At 37.9% G+C, this 15,913-nt stretch overlaps 1 protein-coding gene across 1 annotated transcript in view; it reads left to right on the top strand.

The window, feature by feature from the left end:
• The window catches only part of LOC120785812 (AF4/FMR2 family member 2-like), a 134,314-nt gene that overhangs the window by 80,638 nt on the left and 37,763 nt on the right, over positions 1 to 15,913 (top strand). Inside the window, exons 6-9 of the mRNA XM_040120771.1 lie at positions 954 to 1,040; positions 4,547 to 4,583; positions 5,675 to 5,735; positions 10,502 to 10,556. Coding sequence (XP_039976705.1) covers positions 954 to 1,040; positions 4,547 to 4,583; positions 5,675 to 5,735; positions 10,502 to 10,556 — 240 coding nt within the window. The remainder of the gene's footprint in view (positions 1 to 953; positions 1,041 to 4,546; positions 4,584 to 5,674; positions 5,736 to 10,501; positions 10,557 to 15,913) is intronic.

Genomic DNA, 15,913 nt, shown 5'->3' with positions numbered 1-15,913 from the left:
ATGACTTCAATGATGATAGATAAAAAAGTTATAAGAAATCAAATTACGATTTACAAAGAAATTAAGTTTGAAATGATACCAGTGTGTGTGAGTGTGTGTGTGTGTGTGTGTGTGTGTGTGTGTGTGTGTGTGTGTGTGTGTGTGTGTGTGTGTGTGTGTGTGTGTGTGTGTATGTGTGAGACGGAGAGGGAACAAAGGAGAGAAACTGATCATTTGCTTATATGAAAAACAACCTGGTAATTTTTCATATAAGCAGTTTGCTTTGTGACCATATTTCCCAATATATGCAATACCTTTCCACACCCTTCCAATGTGAGAGATTGTATAGCTGACACACCCACAGACACATGCACATGTTTATCTCATTAACTAATTGAATCTTCTACATATTGAGACTGGAATTGAACTGAGAAAGACTGTATGATTAGAAAAATTGAAAGGGGATGCTGCTCCTGCTCCTGCTGCTGCCAGCTGCTGTTTAGGTGTAATACAGCCAACTGGAGTCAGCTTTTATTTTGGTAATTCAACAACTCTGCTCTTAGCTCACTCTTAGTACACTGATTCCCTGATGTGCCCCCAACTCCCCATGCACCTCTCAGTTTGTACTATAAATTATATTAAAGTCCATTGTGATGCAGATGGTACAGCAAAACCTTGATTGAATGCTGACTCCACTACTCTGCATCAAAGATGTTGCATAAGCAGTCCCTTTGCTCCAAATTTGCTTCACTTTACTCATCATTGTTATTCACCGGGTACGTTTCACGTGAAGGAAAACTTACATTTACTTTGAGTATATAGTATATATAGTTTATATGTTTTATTTAGTTTGGGCTATAGTATCAGAAAATCATCATTAATCATTTGTATTAATGGAATAAAAATGTGTGTGTGTGTGTGTGTGTGTGTGTGTGTGTGCGTGTGTGTGTGTGTGTGTGTGTTTGTGTATTTAGGAGATGACCCATTCCTGGCCTCCTCCTCTCACAGCCATACACACTCCTGGGAAGGCTGATCAGACCAAGTTCCCAATCCCAAACAAGGTTAGTACACACTTTCTCTGCCCCTTTCTAAACACCTTTAACTGACCAAAGTAAATGCTTACTATCTTCTCACAGTAAGCCTTAATAGTGCAAAATCATTTGGGATTATAAGCCTGTTAGCATATGCTTTCTAAATGTTGTTATCATGTTGTCTAATTTTGCTCTGACTACATCTTTATTTGCGCATGAGTCAGTGAGCAGTGGAAAAAGATGTGAAACAGTTGAAAAATCTTCACTTAAACTCCTACACTTATTGGTGGCTCATCATAAAACTAACTGCAGTCTGTCACTGAAAATCTTCAGTCTGCTAATGAGATCCGATTCATAAATTCACCGCGGCAGTGATTGCTGTGATAGAATCTGATTACTGTTGCCTCATTCTGCGCAGTGGCGCAAGTGACAGCCAATGAAATTACAACGTTAATTAGGGAGTGCATGTTTAATTCACCTCCCTACTGTGTGTTCAGAGCAGTGTGTAAGTGGACATACTGTTGACGAAACCCACTTCTTGTCTGCAGGAGTCTGTACTGTAGCTGTGAGTATTTAAGAGTAATACCCTACAATAGCTGAATTAATTGTTTTACTACCACTTTCCCATAAGGCCACCTTTTTTAGACAGTTTAGGAGTTGCAATTAATGGCCTGTGGCTGGTGTTTATCCTCTTCGAACAGGACACTTGATCTGTCTTTTCAGTTCTTAATTCTTTGGGTACAGAAGACTGCTCCAAAGCCCATTTTTCTATACAATTAATTGATATTTAGAATTGTGCTGTTGTAAAAACTATGTACTATTATTAACTTATAACAAGTTACTGATTATTGACTTTTCCTGTAAGTTTACTGGAACGTTAGAAACCTGTGTACCTTATTGCTAGTGACTTATTAGCATTATATATTACATTACATTTATATTACATTACCGCAGATTTGATGGCTCATTACAAAAGTACACACTCGTTAATGACTTTCTTAATGACTTGACTATTAATGAATGCCAAGCCAGAGGGATTTTCCATAGCCTGTCAATCTGAAAATTGAACTAATTAATAAATGCTTATGACTGATCTATAAAGCATTAGTAAATGCTTTATTAAACCTTAATAAAACATATGCAACTTCCCTTTATAGCTCCTTTATAGGTCTCAGTTACACTAGAACATGGCACAGTGAAATTTATCAGAATCAGAGTCAGCTTTATGGGCCAAGAATGTTTGTACACACAAAGAATTTGATTTCAGTTTCCAGTGGCTCTCAGTGTACGTCCAACGTACAAATATACATGAGGATACATACAGAAGACATACAGCTAAAACAAGGACAGTAAATTAACAGTCTTCACAAAATATTTGGTTCTGGAAGCTGATTACTGAATGATTATTCATATGTGCTAGCTTGCTAGTTGGTGAACAAACTAGCGAGCTAACTGCTAACACATTAACCAGCCGGATATGTGCTAGCTCTAGTCAAAATAGAATTTTAGTGTACCCAGTGTTGTTAAGTTAGCAATTTAGCAATTTTCTCACTAGATTTGGCAACTTTTAAAACTCCTTTAGTGACTTTTTTCCCAAAAACATAACTAGCAAAAAATGTAGAAAGTTTAGGGGCAGACTTAAACTTTTTTCCCTTGAGGAGAGTCACTAATATTTCTCAATGAATGTACTCCTGGGCAGACTGTGTTCAGTGAGTGGGTGAAGGTCCATCTTAAGTCCACCAATCTGCCACCAGAAAGAAGCGTGACTGAGTATGAAATATGGCCAAACAACCAATCGCTGTTCCCTATTGTTTGCCCGAGTAACTACTTCTCCTTTGTTTTTGTTAAACGTAAATTCAATTTGACTAAGTTTTGTTTTCTTTTTCAAAATACACTGCGGTTACCAACTAAGTTACACTGAGTTTACTTCCACAGTAATAAAAGCTTCTACTTGACTTCATTTTTTTTGACTTCGGATATAAAAAATTGGATATATTTCTAAATAAAATAGTTATGTTATGACATGTCTAATGTGCAAATTAGTGTACGACATCAACTAGCAATATCTAGCAACTCTTTGAGCTGGCATTACCTACTCTCCGTTGAAGATATTTGGAAAGACTGAGTGTAACGTTTACTTCCCATTTGCATTTTGTTCTCAGGAGTGTACCTCATTTCGTTTTTTATTTGTACATTTTTTTACCAAAGAGGGAAAACGGCATCCCAAGCTATCAAGCTTTGTTAACTGTCAGTGGTTGCTAAATGTTACAAAAAACAGTACTCTGTCTCAGTGTATACTGAGTGTATACTGAGACAGAGGATGTTAAATAAAAGTGGATAGTGTAACAGAGCTAATAAGGTACAATCGCTTTTTCCATTGTAGATTCTCTGGTTCTGCGTTATCTCAAAGGTCAGATGTTATTATGACTTGCTATTGGTCAATGGCACAAATCCATGTTAAAGGTTCACCAAAGTTTAAGTAAAAATATTGGGCAGACTTACTTAACCCTTGCAGGTGAATCCACTGATTGCAGCAATTCCATTGGAATAAATTGTTTTCACCACGATATTTCACCATTGTAACTTGTTGTATGACCAGGCTTACAGTGTAAAGCATACCTTTTTTGACAGTTGTACCAATGTTTGTTCGCCTCCTCTCAATCATCACTTAAAAAACAATGCCAGCCGACATTGAGTTCATGAAAGCTATTCCACTTTCTATGTTAAACATGTGGTGTCTGGTCACTGTTTTGTTGCTTCCAGAAAAAAGCCGGTGGCACTTAATAAAAATCTGAAAAATAAGTGGGTTTTTAACGTGAACAGTGATAACAACTGTGGCTGAAAGAAAATAGCGTCACTTACAGAAAGCCAAACTTCATCAGCAGTAATTTCGAGGAAATTACTTTGTAGTACCTCCCACGCTGTTTGTTTGACAGGAGATTTTTGAAAAGTGAAGTGCAGAAATGACAACAGTAATCAACAAAGACTGAGACACAATAAAATCAGGGACTAGAGAATTGCCAATTCAGAAAATAGATAGAGAAAGTTTCACGTTCAAGTTTTTTTACCTACTTCTACAAAAGAAAAGGTTTATGACACCTTGTAAGGTAAATAGCTGGGATATATGTCACATTGAATCAAACATAAATGTTATAGTCAACATTTATCTCAGAAATGGCAGTAATATCCTGACTAAAACAGCAGCTGGCAGTTTTTCCACTGCTGTGTGCTTTTATGATTCACTCTTATGCAAAACACTTCATTGGTGGTGATGTCAAAAGAAAAAACAATGTAAACACAGAGGCAGTAAATCTGACCCAGCAGGTAATGAATTAGGCTTTCAGCCCCCAGCGTCACACTAATACTGCCAGCGAGTTTTAAGAATGTGGTGGAGTGTGGACGCTGGGAGATGAGAAGATCTGAATTCTGTGTAATGGCATTGTTGTACTGCTGTGAAATCAATAATGACATCTGTTGCTTTATTCATTCAGTTCATCTCCCTCTGGCTTTCTCTCTCCCTCTCTCCCTCTCTCTAGGAGTCACAGCATGTGACCTCAGGCTACAACACTCAGAGTAAGTTTCCCAGCATCAACACTCACATACAAGCTCTACGATAATTAACACTGGAGAGGGCATAGAGGCAATCCCACACAGAAGAAATGTGAGAAAAGCAGCTGATGTTCAAATAAATTCATAGCCACGGGAGGATGATAGTCTGAAAACCTTTGCTTTTATCTATCTGTGTTCATATAAAACAAGTAATCAGACAAACAGGATTTTACACACACAGCTCAACTGGTTTGATTGAATCCACGGCTTTACTTTTAAAAAGAACAAGGAATCTCAAAGACCACAGACTTTGTCACTCAGCATGTAACTGCAGATACTCAAATATACTAAACTGTATTTGCTGCCATTCATGGACAATTACACATTTGGACCATTTATTACCAATTAAGAGAATTGATTACATTGAAGCAAAAATCCTATAAATCCAATATTGCTTTATGCTTACTAATCGATTTGCACCATCATCCATGTAAATAATCATATAGCAAAATCTAGACCAGTTGATAAAATCTCTTTTGTTTCATGATGCATCTACTGTATATACACTGTAAATATATTCCCCAATACTGCATTTCGTACATGCAAGTACTTCTGACTCCCAGTGCTGGCATCAAATCAGATCATCAAAAGCTCCTCTGAAGTTGTTTCTCTTTTGTTAACCCCCATCTTGTAGTGTTTTGAGATGTTTGTATTGTACATAAAGCTGAACTATGTCTCCACCGGCAGGTTTTTCTCTCTGGTATGAAAAGACGACTTACGACTGACTAGAATATAAAAATCAGTGAAAGGCTTCAATTCTTAAAGTGTCAATAACCATTTACAAAATAAATTACCTGTAGTTTTATTGTAAATTTTTTCGTAAAGGGACATTTGCATTGTATTTTTACCCAAATACATTACCAAAGCAAAGCAAAAACACACAAACTCTATTTTAGTAGCTGTAGAGAGCAGTGTCATGTTTTCCAGTGTGACAATAGTAAAACAAATCTACAGTGATTTGAGTCTGGCTCCTTGTCAAACACTAATCAACCCACACACACACACCTCCCAAGACACATGCGTAACAGTGATACTTGTCCTTTGTTGTGTTGCAGAGCGATGTAGTGTATCAGCTAACAAGCCTGCTGCTAAACCACCAACTGCACCACAGAAGTCGTAAGTATCTCTTTCTCTCTCTGACCCGCACACACAGAAACACACACACACACACACACACACACACACACACACACACACACACACACACACATACACACACACACACACACACAGAATTTCTGACCCGCTTCTGCTGCATTTGCCTCCAGGTAAAATTAAGCTTGATTTCTGGATGAAATCACCGCTCGTAGGAGGAAAAAAGATTGCATGGATCAGAGCGGGAAAGAGCAGCTACATTAATTTAATGTGAGCCAGGAGCATATTGCAACATCTTTGGCCGCAGCCCACTCCACTTCACTGACAGAGCTTTATAGCAGGATTCATAGCAGCGTGATATTGGAAAGGCAGAAAGCTTGGCTTGTACACCCGCCTTCAGTGCCTGACCACACCAAGCTTAATTATTTTATATTAGAGATTGCCAGTCCACTAAACCCTTCCCCCGAAATCATAGCTTAGTAACTGTAAACTACATAGGCATGGCCTTTAGCATTTCCCAAATAAAGAAGAAAAGTGTAAGGAATTAAATCAAACTGTGTGTTTATCTTCATAAAAATAAGCTGCACACGTTAGCATGTCCAGCTAACTAGCTTACTATTTACACAAGAACCCAGCATTATTTCCCAGACCAAGGAGCATTATTTGCTAACTTAAATTTGTGGGGTTAAAGGTTACGCTAAAAGAGGCATCATTTGTAATAGGACAACTTACTGTACACATAGGCCGACTGCGTATATCTTTCCCACTGTTTGGAAGGAGGTCCTGGATGCTACTGTATCAGAGTGTTATTGGATTTGGGCAAGTTTGCAATCCAGTAACCACAGTCGAACTTGTTATCCAAGATAGTGTTACGCTAGCGGAACACATTGGTTAGTCCCTTTCTTAAAAGTCATTTGTCTTGTAAAAACGCAAACGTGAAAAATACTGTTAAAGAAATACGGAAAAATACGTAAGCTACGCCGCTAAACAGCTATGATGGAATGAAATAGGACTCTGATTTTCTATTATTGTGTATCATACATACAAGAACAATGCTTCTCTTTTATTTTCATGTCATTACATGTATCATAAACTTGTGAGGATGCTGACTTTTTTCTTGGAGATACGCAGTAGCTTTAGCCCTTAATCCTTTTAGCCCCACATGAATGTAACAATGAAGTTCATGTCTAAGAGTCCTTTGACAAGATTCTCATTTTAAAAAACAAATCAGCTGGAACCATTAGAAAGTCAGCTGGAAACAACATCTTCAACCTACTCATGCTGCTAACATTAGCTTAATTAGCTAGTTAGCTACAGTTGATAAAATCTGCTAGCAAGAGTTTTCATTTCAACCAGCAAAAAAGTATAGACAGAAATGAAAAGCTTGCTTTTGTCTAAATCTGGTTTCAGACAAAGTATCCAAATGGTTTGCTTCTTGTTTACTGTCTTTCTTTATCTGGAGGAGGATTTTTGGTCTATCCTCTTTCTTATTATCTGTTAAAAAATTTGTTCAACCTGACAACTCTTCTGTTACTATCTCTAATGAGAGTTTTCAAGTGCCAAGTACAATGCATTATTTATACATTTGATGAAACCTAATTTAAAAAAGGGAGAGAACGTGTGGCGTGCACTGTGTCAAATGTGGGCTTTTGAAAATGAAGACAGACTTGATGGCCAAAGGATGATGCAAAAATCCTGCAAGTAAAGAAAAAGCCGAGGCAGTCTTTAGTTAGCAGTAATTCCACTGGATGGTTCTAAGTCAGCATGTAAACTCTCACTTCCTCCTCTTCGTGTATGTCGTTAAATAGTTAATTATATCTCTATTAGTATGGTGTCTGCTGGAGCTGAAGTGCTGTTTTGTGGCTTATTACTCTTCTTTGCTTCCAAAGCCGATAAGCCTATTTCTTTTGATTACTATTGTATACCCTGAGGTGTTATTTTTTTCCAAATGTGTATTCAAGCATAAATGCTGCTTTGTTTATAAGGGTGAAATAATTGTTATTGGTTCCAAACAATGCCTAGTTTACTGCAGCCATTAGGCTGTTCTCTGTTTTTACTGTGATGCTCAAAAGCGTAAAATGTTCAGCATAATGAATAGGCCTACCTCGTCTTATTCAAGAGTAATTGACCTGTTGAGGCTACTTACTATATTTTTTGCCAAATGTTTACCATCTCTCACCATTACATGAAACTCATCCAGCAGTAATCCCTCTCAAACAGGCTCTGTACCTTAATGCCACATTAGGAATAAATCTGAGAGAAATTATTTCATTAGAGCAGAGAGTAAAGAGTATACTGTACCTCCCAGGTCCAGGAGTTGTATTACGCTCTGATCCAACGCATGATGTTCAGACAACTGCATGTATGTAACAGAGGCGGAGTAAGTGAGTAAGACTTTCCTCTTGTCAAGCCAGCTTTTGAGTTTTCTCATGTACAGTGTGGTCGACTAACCTGCTGATGAATAACAACCCAAAAACCCAGAGAACTCCTTGGTTTCTTGCTTTTTTTTAAAAATCATTAACCACTCTCCACATGTTGGTCCAACTCTTAGATCCTAGATCCTAGATAGAGCAAGGCACTAACACTGCCAGGTTTATGGGTTCACTTCCCCAAGTGGCTCAGTGTGTAAAGAATACTGTCTTGTCACCATAAAGCAACAGGTGACCGGTCAAAGGCAGACAGTAGGACAATAAGCACCCAAAGTGTTACCGCGATGGTATTATTTTTTAATGATATAATACAAGTTTGAGTTTAAATGCGTCCATTATAAGTGCATTCTTATCGTAAGGACAAAAGCTCCTGCCAAGTGAATGTGATGTAATAAGGCAATGTAAATCATGAATGGATAAACGTAATACTTTTTCTAATGCATTTAGGTGTAAACCACAATAAGTCTTTTTACAATATAAATATGTATAATATTTTCTGTCAGTAAAAAGGTACAATCTGACAAATCCTAGCTTTTTTGGCTAACATTTGACTACTTTAAACAAAAGAGTGTCTATTTTCAACCCTTTGTCCCAGTTGCATATGTCTTCTGGCCAAGGCCAGTTCAATCAATCCATCTAATATGTAGAAGGAAAATTCTTCAGTAATTGACATGGCAAAAGCAAAGAACATAAATACGTCTGAATCTTCAACATAATTTGGTGCAGCAGAAATCATTTTTTTCTGCTTTACCACTCTTTTAATCATCTTTTGACCCCTAGGTTTGTCTTTCAGCCCCGAAACACTGTCTTGTTGTGATCTGGCAGAGGCAGTACAGCAATGATTGCTTAGCACCAACATGGAGTGAAGAAATGATAAATGAGAGGATACCATAGATTTCACGTTAAACGCATAAAGACAAGAAGCAGAACGGGACAGAAAAGGCTGTGAGTTGGTCTAAATATTTTAGTCTTGATTGTGGACTGTAATACAGAGACATTGGCAGGAGCCTTACTTGGCTTGAGAGTTTGTCATGTAAGCCAGTAGAGGAAGATTAAAGTGTGCATTTTGTTTTGCAGTCTGAGTACATGTGCATCTGTAATTCTCTTACAGCATGGTGTTGAGTAATTAGTCATTAGCTGAGTATGGCTTTAATTTGGCCTCGGAAAATATTAACATCCCCTCAGACAAACTTCCACGAGTAAGAAATAAAGTCTCCATCTTATTAGGGCAACTAGGAGCATCTGCACCTTGAAGAAAATTTGATGCTGTGCTCTGCATGTCATAGATGCTGTAGTCCATAACTCATTTATATCTGACTGAATCTATCCTCATAGATGCTCATTCTCTCTGTTGCATTTTATTCCTTTCCCCTCCATGCTTCCCTTCTCCTCTCTCTCTCTATCCCCTTCTGTCTTGTCTTCCCCATCATTATCATCTCCATCTCACTCACTATCTCCCTCTCTCCATCTGTCCGCTTCTTATGAAATAAAATATGAATCCATTATTCATTCACTCAAACATATCTATCATCGCTGCATGCTGCACTGTTCCCCTTATCTGCAAAGCTTTTTCTTATTGTGCTTCGGTTATTCATGACTCATACGGTCCCATCTGAAAACACCACAACACTGGGGAGTGTTTTTTAGCCGTGCAAGCGCTGACAAGAGTGGGTTCGTGAGGCAGTAAAAATCCCTTTTGGGGATTCTCCTGTCATAACAATAGCAGTGCCAGCTTAAAATAACAGCAGTTTATGTGGAAGGTTTATAAGTATAAAGCAATGAAACACGAGAACTTGACAATGCACAGCATATAAACACTGAATAATTTGCGTGGTAAAGAGCAGGTGATGCTATGAGGGAGGTCATTTTATCGACTGTGTCTTGTACTGTATATCTGTTTCATAGCCTGTATACATATATATTGACCTCTAGCTTTGGGAGAATAAAACAAACACAACTAATAGAGCCCTTTTTTCCAGTTAGAAGCCCCTAAAGTATCCATGGACAGCTCCGATTCAGAGACTGATCTTGGCTGAACACGTCCTCTGTGTTTCCATGGAACTCTTGGCTGTAGGTCAGCAGTTGTCTGACAGAAAATTTCCAGGTGAAATAACAATCTGGCTTCACTCTCCAAACTCTAAAAGCCGAACATCTGGTAAGCAGCGAAGTGCTCCATCCACTGTCCACTGCCTCATTCTCCAGCATGAACCACCAGCGATGCTTTTGCTGTGTAATTAATGTGTTTGCCAGAAAGGGTCTTCAGAGGGAATTGCAGAATACGACTTGCCATATCCGACCAAATACAAGCAGGCAGGAGGTCACGGCCGCAGTAACACGTGTCCCCTTGTCTCTGTGCAGGATGTTGGAGGATGACCTGAAGATCAGCAGTGATGAGGAAGAGGCCGAACAACAGGTGAGCTCCCTCTGTAGTCCACCCATTCATTTTTTTATTTGATTTATATATTACTATCATCTCTTGCTCCAGCTTTTCCACCATCTGTCCCCAAATCATTCATTCATGTCCAGAAATCAATTTAACCTATGTTTCTGAAAGCATCCATTCACTACTCATCCCGCTTCTCATTTACTATTTCATCAGTTGATCCATGCATCTTCCAATAGAGTTTCAATCAGTTTTTATATGGGTAGCAACTCCATAAGATATTCAACCCTTTCAGTCCCAGGTGTTTTTCCATACTCCCATTTATCTCCATTTGTCTCTTGCAGTATTTTATTAGCGTCAGATGTGGCAGTATGGCGCATTTTCTTTTTAGAAAACCCAGGGCTTTTTGAAAAGTAGGAAATATTTGTGAATAATTGCATTCAAAAATTATGATGGGTTATATACAAGTAGAATGAAGGTTTGCAAAGGAAATTTCTCTCACAAAATGCATTTTTTCCAGTAAGGTATTTGGTGAAACTGGCAGCAGCTAATGTATGAGCAACTATAACAGGTGACAACTGATAATACGCAAAAACAGCAAACATATTTTATCCAAGTTAAATGACGTCAATAACATTTCTGACACCAGAGGTGATAGGTCAACATCTAGAATGTGAATAGTTTACAAAAGCATTATCACCAATAAATAACATAGTCAACTATTTAGAAAACTCTCAGATCTGCACAAAAAGCTGAAAAAATCCCTGCACATTGCTGTTTTCTTTCCTAATTTTTTCTTTATTCTACATGGATGACACAGTGTCTCAGGTCATGTACAGGGATGCGCAACCAACTCAGCAAGACCAATTGTAGTCCACATGTGGTGACGTCAAATCAAATAGCAAGATACCAAATCATTACAGTAACTGGCTATAGGTATATCTATAACAGCTAAGACATAAAGTACTTTAAACTTACCTATAAATTATGGCCAAAAATTCAAATATTCTCTGAAGGTTTAGGTTTTAACAGCTCGAATTTCACCGTATAAATACTGTGGAAAAGGGTTCCTCTTTCTTACGAGTGCTTTTCAACTACCCATTGGTTCCAACTATCTTGTAGGGCTGGAGAGTTTACACTAGCAGCTTGAAGTGTATATTTTGTAGCAGTCAAAGTGATACTTCCCCATAAATGAGCTTTTCTCACAGAGGAACTGTACATGACTGTACCCTCTTGGGAAGGACCGGAGGTTCAAAATAATAGCTTTTTTTAATTTGTTGCAAAGAGCTAGTTAATTATAACAGTGACTTCTGATTATTTTTATACATACAATACTCTCACCATTTAAGCAATAAAGACCACTGAGCGAACTGTTTCCATTCATCTGTCAAACATGATACGTCATCTGATATGCACCACTGGTGTGATTTCCATCATGGAAGGATGAGGAACTGTGTATTACACCAGAATAATTATACACTCTCACAGTTCTTAATTCGAATCAGTCAATACATTTACCTGTTTAAAAAACTGCTATTAAAATAAATGATTAAAATTTAAACATAACAAATATGATGCATTATAAAACTAAGTGAATTAAAAAAAAATGTTTAAAAGATGAGGTTCCAAGTCCATTTTTGACCTTGGAAACAGCAACTGAGAAAACAATCTCATCAGAATGTCCATTTAGCGACCGTTCTGGAGCTTTTAATCAGATCGCATGATCTTCCTCAGCAGATGGAGCTTCCAAGTTATCAAGGAATTGTAGAAGTTTAAATTTACATTCTCTTTGAGGACTTCAAGGATTTCTTGACCTGTTTAAAAGCTGAATGGCCAGAACAGCTACTAAATGGACCTTGTGGTGGAATTGTTTTCTCAACTGCTCTTTCTGTTTCCTTACTCGTCTTTCAGTTGTGAATTGAAATTGAATTTTAAAATGGAATCATGGAATTAACTTAAAGTATCAAAAAAAATCTCATTTTCCAAATAAAAGGACATTTTCCTTTTGTTATTCCATCTTATAATTCATATGTTTCCTTATTGAACATTTGTGTCTCATTTTGTGGCTTCGTAGGTCTGTGTCGTTTTGCGTGTTTGTAGTTGTTTTGTGTCTTTGTGTAATACTTTTGTGTCTTTTTATAATCGTTTTGTTGTGCATCCTTTAAATGCCAATTTAATTAATCACGTTTTAATGCTTGATTAACTTATTAATTGACTATAATTAAAGATGGTAAAAGTCTATAATTATTCCATTGGCACAATATTGGGCAAAGAAACACTAGTAATACTAATTGTGGGTCAAAATTTTAACCTTTGTAAGGTCATACCTGCTACATCATTGGTCTGATGCTGACACACCTTGGAGAGACGATGCATCCTTGTTGCTTTTTACCCAGAGGGGGTGTTTCAGCTCATTTCCTTCTGTGTCCATTGACTGAGGAGGCTAGGTTTGTCACGTAGGTTTGGGCACTTTGCATATGAGTGATACAGTTGTGCCGCTCTTCCTGCCTTGTTTTTCAGTATGAAAATTGGCATGGTGGCCCTCTCTCCTCTAATCATCATCATGCACTAATGATGCCAGAAATGAGTTCAAAGCAGTCAGCGGGGGTCGTGCTGCTGCCCCCTCCCCCACTGTGCAGACTGATATCAGCGCTCATCAAAGAGTCCATGAGATATTTTCTGTTAATGAAAAGATAGCAATTCCTTTCATTCCCTTTTAACTGGCCTTCTGATTGTATAATTACCATGATGGCAGATATTATAATTATAAATGATGGCAGGTCATTTATAGTGGTTTTAGTTATTATAATTATGCTGAAAGTAGATCTGTTAATTACAGATAGTTAGTGTGCATCAGAGTTTTAGCAAGTGGTTTCCTTAATCACAGTGCTTATAAAGTATATGATTACTCTTATTATTAGGATGAATAGACAGGATGAAATAGGATACAATCAGTTCTTCTTCTTCTTCTGTCTGTCTCACTTTATCTCACTTTTCTGTCCAAAATGCATCTTCATTTTTTTTCTCTTGCTCTGTTTCCTGCTTTATCACAATGTCTTTATCTCTACTTAAAGGCACAGTGAAATGAAAGCTTATGTGCCCCTGTGCTAACTGTTCTCTTGATACGTACATATGCCAAATATATGTAAATATGTTTCCATTTTTAAGTGTTTTGTATCAGAAGTTCGTATCCTGTAAAATATTATTTTATAATATTTTTGAGGACCCATCTTAAACTCAGAGGGCGTATACATACATTTATCCAATCACATTTGATTTGGTACAACTAGCTAGCCCTGCCCATTATATAAAACCACACCTGACTGTTAGCTTATGGGTCGTAGTTACTAGCAGAACAATATCATACTGTAGTAGGAGATGTGTGTTTGCATGTCAGTTGGTAAAAACATTGTTTTCATCTTCAAAAACTGTGGTTGAGGTCTAATTTATACATCTCTCTTTCTCCATATTTCTCCTCCTTCTTATCTAACAATGTGGTCGGGGGTGAACAGTCCTCCACAGCTCTGTATCACTGTGTCTACTAAGCCACACCCACTTTAAAGTGATCCAGTCACGTCTGAAGGATTTATCTTAAATGCCTCTCGTAACTATACTCCACGGACATAGTCTTTATCACTCAGAAATGCTTCACGTCACAGACGACACACATTTCACTGTGTCTGTTCTGTTTACTGTGTTTACCGTGACTACTGCCCAGATCCGGGAAATTGCCGACGTCGCTAAAAATTGGGTCATGAGTCAGATGGACAGACAGGCTGTAAACAATGAGGGAAAACAAAGGCAACCTTTAAATTTACTGCCTAGACTGTATGTTATAAACATATTTCACAATTCTCAGACTGACTTTCTGGTTCAACTTTGACCTTTCGTGCTTGCCATAGTCCTGTGTAATGAGGGATTGTTACTAACATTTCAAGTGCGCTTATTTTTGGTTTCACCTTCAAATAAAGTGGTGGTTAATTTGGCTAACCTGTCGGCTTGCTTACAATCTGCGTTAGCGTTGTCGTTGTTAGGTGTTGTAACGTCGCTGCATTCCAAAGATCACAGCAGTTACTGACAGAAGTGATTGCCCGAGCCTCAAAAATATAACGTTTATAATTTAGTGTAGTTTTCCTGTAAAGAATATGTTCAACCTTTTGCAGAGCTCTGTGCAGCATCTCCAGCTAGAGTACCGCTGGCCAAATACGGTTGGTGAGAGCAGAGTTCTGATCTCCGCACGGGCACAATGTTACCAAACTTGGCAGCCTCTCTACTGTGACGACAAGACTTTGGTATACTGCACAGTCACTGCACTGAGCTGTTGTTTGCCCAAATAAATAAATAAATAGATAAAAATAGCACGAAACTCCCCCTGAAACCACAAGTTTTTGTTTTTGTTTATGTACGGGTTAAACCAAACCATTTCATATGTTTATAAGTCAGCTAGAGAGGTGTTGATAGGCATAATTTTGATCTGTGGACAGAGGCAGGCTAGCTTAAAACAACTGAGACCCAAACACAGACATCCTACTGTGACACTGCTCTGCGAGCTCCTAAAACCACAAGCTCACAGCCAACTACGGCTTTATATGATGGGGTTGGCTGGTTGCCACAATTCACATCTGACCAGATAAATTTTGAACATGCCCTTGTGCTTAAGATGAGTCATCAAAAATATTGTAATGTGTCACTGAAAAAGAAAATAGAGATTTTGTTAGAAAAACACTGAAAAATGTTCTTTTAAAACTTATATTTAAGAGATAACCGTACAATTAACACAGGCAAAAAGGACTGGAACTAGGAAAATGTATTTTTTCTATTTGACTATGTCTTCTGTGTGAAGTGTATGTGAAGAAGTGTGTTTCCCAAAATATTGAACTATTCTTCTAAGTCTCCACCACACATTCTCTCTCTGTATTTTTATCTTGTCATCCATCTCTTTCATTTTGGAATGACTTTGCAAGACAGAGATGGAGAGCGATGAAAATAAACAGAGAGGAAAGTGAGAAAGAAAGAAAAGGAGTGAATACGTCAGTGGGACAACGAGGGAAAGAGAAAGACAAAGACAGACGAGACAGACTGATAGTGCAGACATGAGGCAAAGATAAGAGAAAGAAAGATGAAAAGAAAAAAAAGAAGACCGAGCGAGAGACAAAGAGATAGAGTGAGAGAGATGGAGATGGAGTGAGAGAGACCAGGATGAATTCAGTGGCATTTTTCTGTGCATGCTGTTAACAGGCTTATAGCAAATGAGTGCATGGTGTATTACCAAGCTTTTATAGCCTGAAGTAAAACACAACACACACACACACACACACACACACACACACACACACACACACACACACAATCATAATCAAATACACATGCGTGTATATATTACACAA

This window comes from Xiphias gladius, chromosome 23, assembly GCF_016859285.1.
Source record: "Xiphias gladius isolate SHS-SW01 ecotype Sanya breed wild chromosome 23, ASM1685928v1, whole genome shotgun sequence".
NCBI lineage: Eukaryota > Metazoa > Chordata > Actinopteri > Istiophoriformes > Xiphiidae > Xiphias > Xiphias gladius.
Note: the sequence above shows the minus strand (reverse complement) of the source record. Positions and strands in the feature narration are given on the sequence as shown.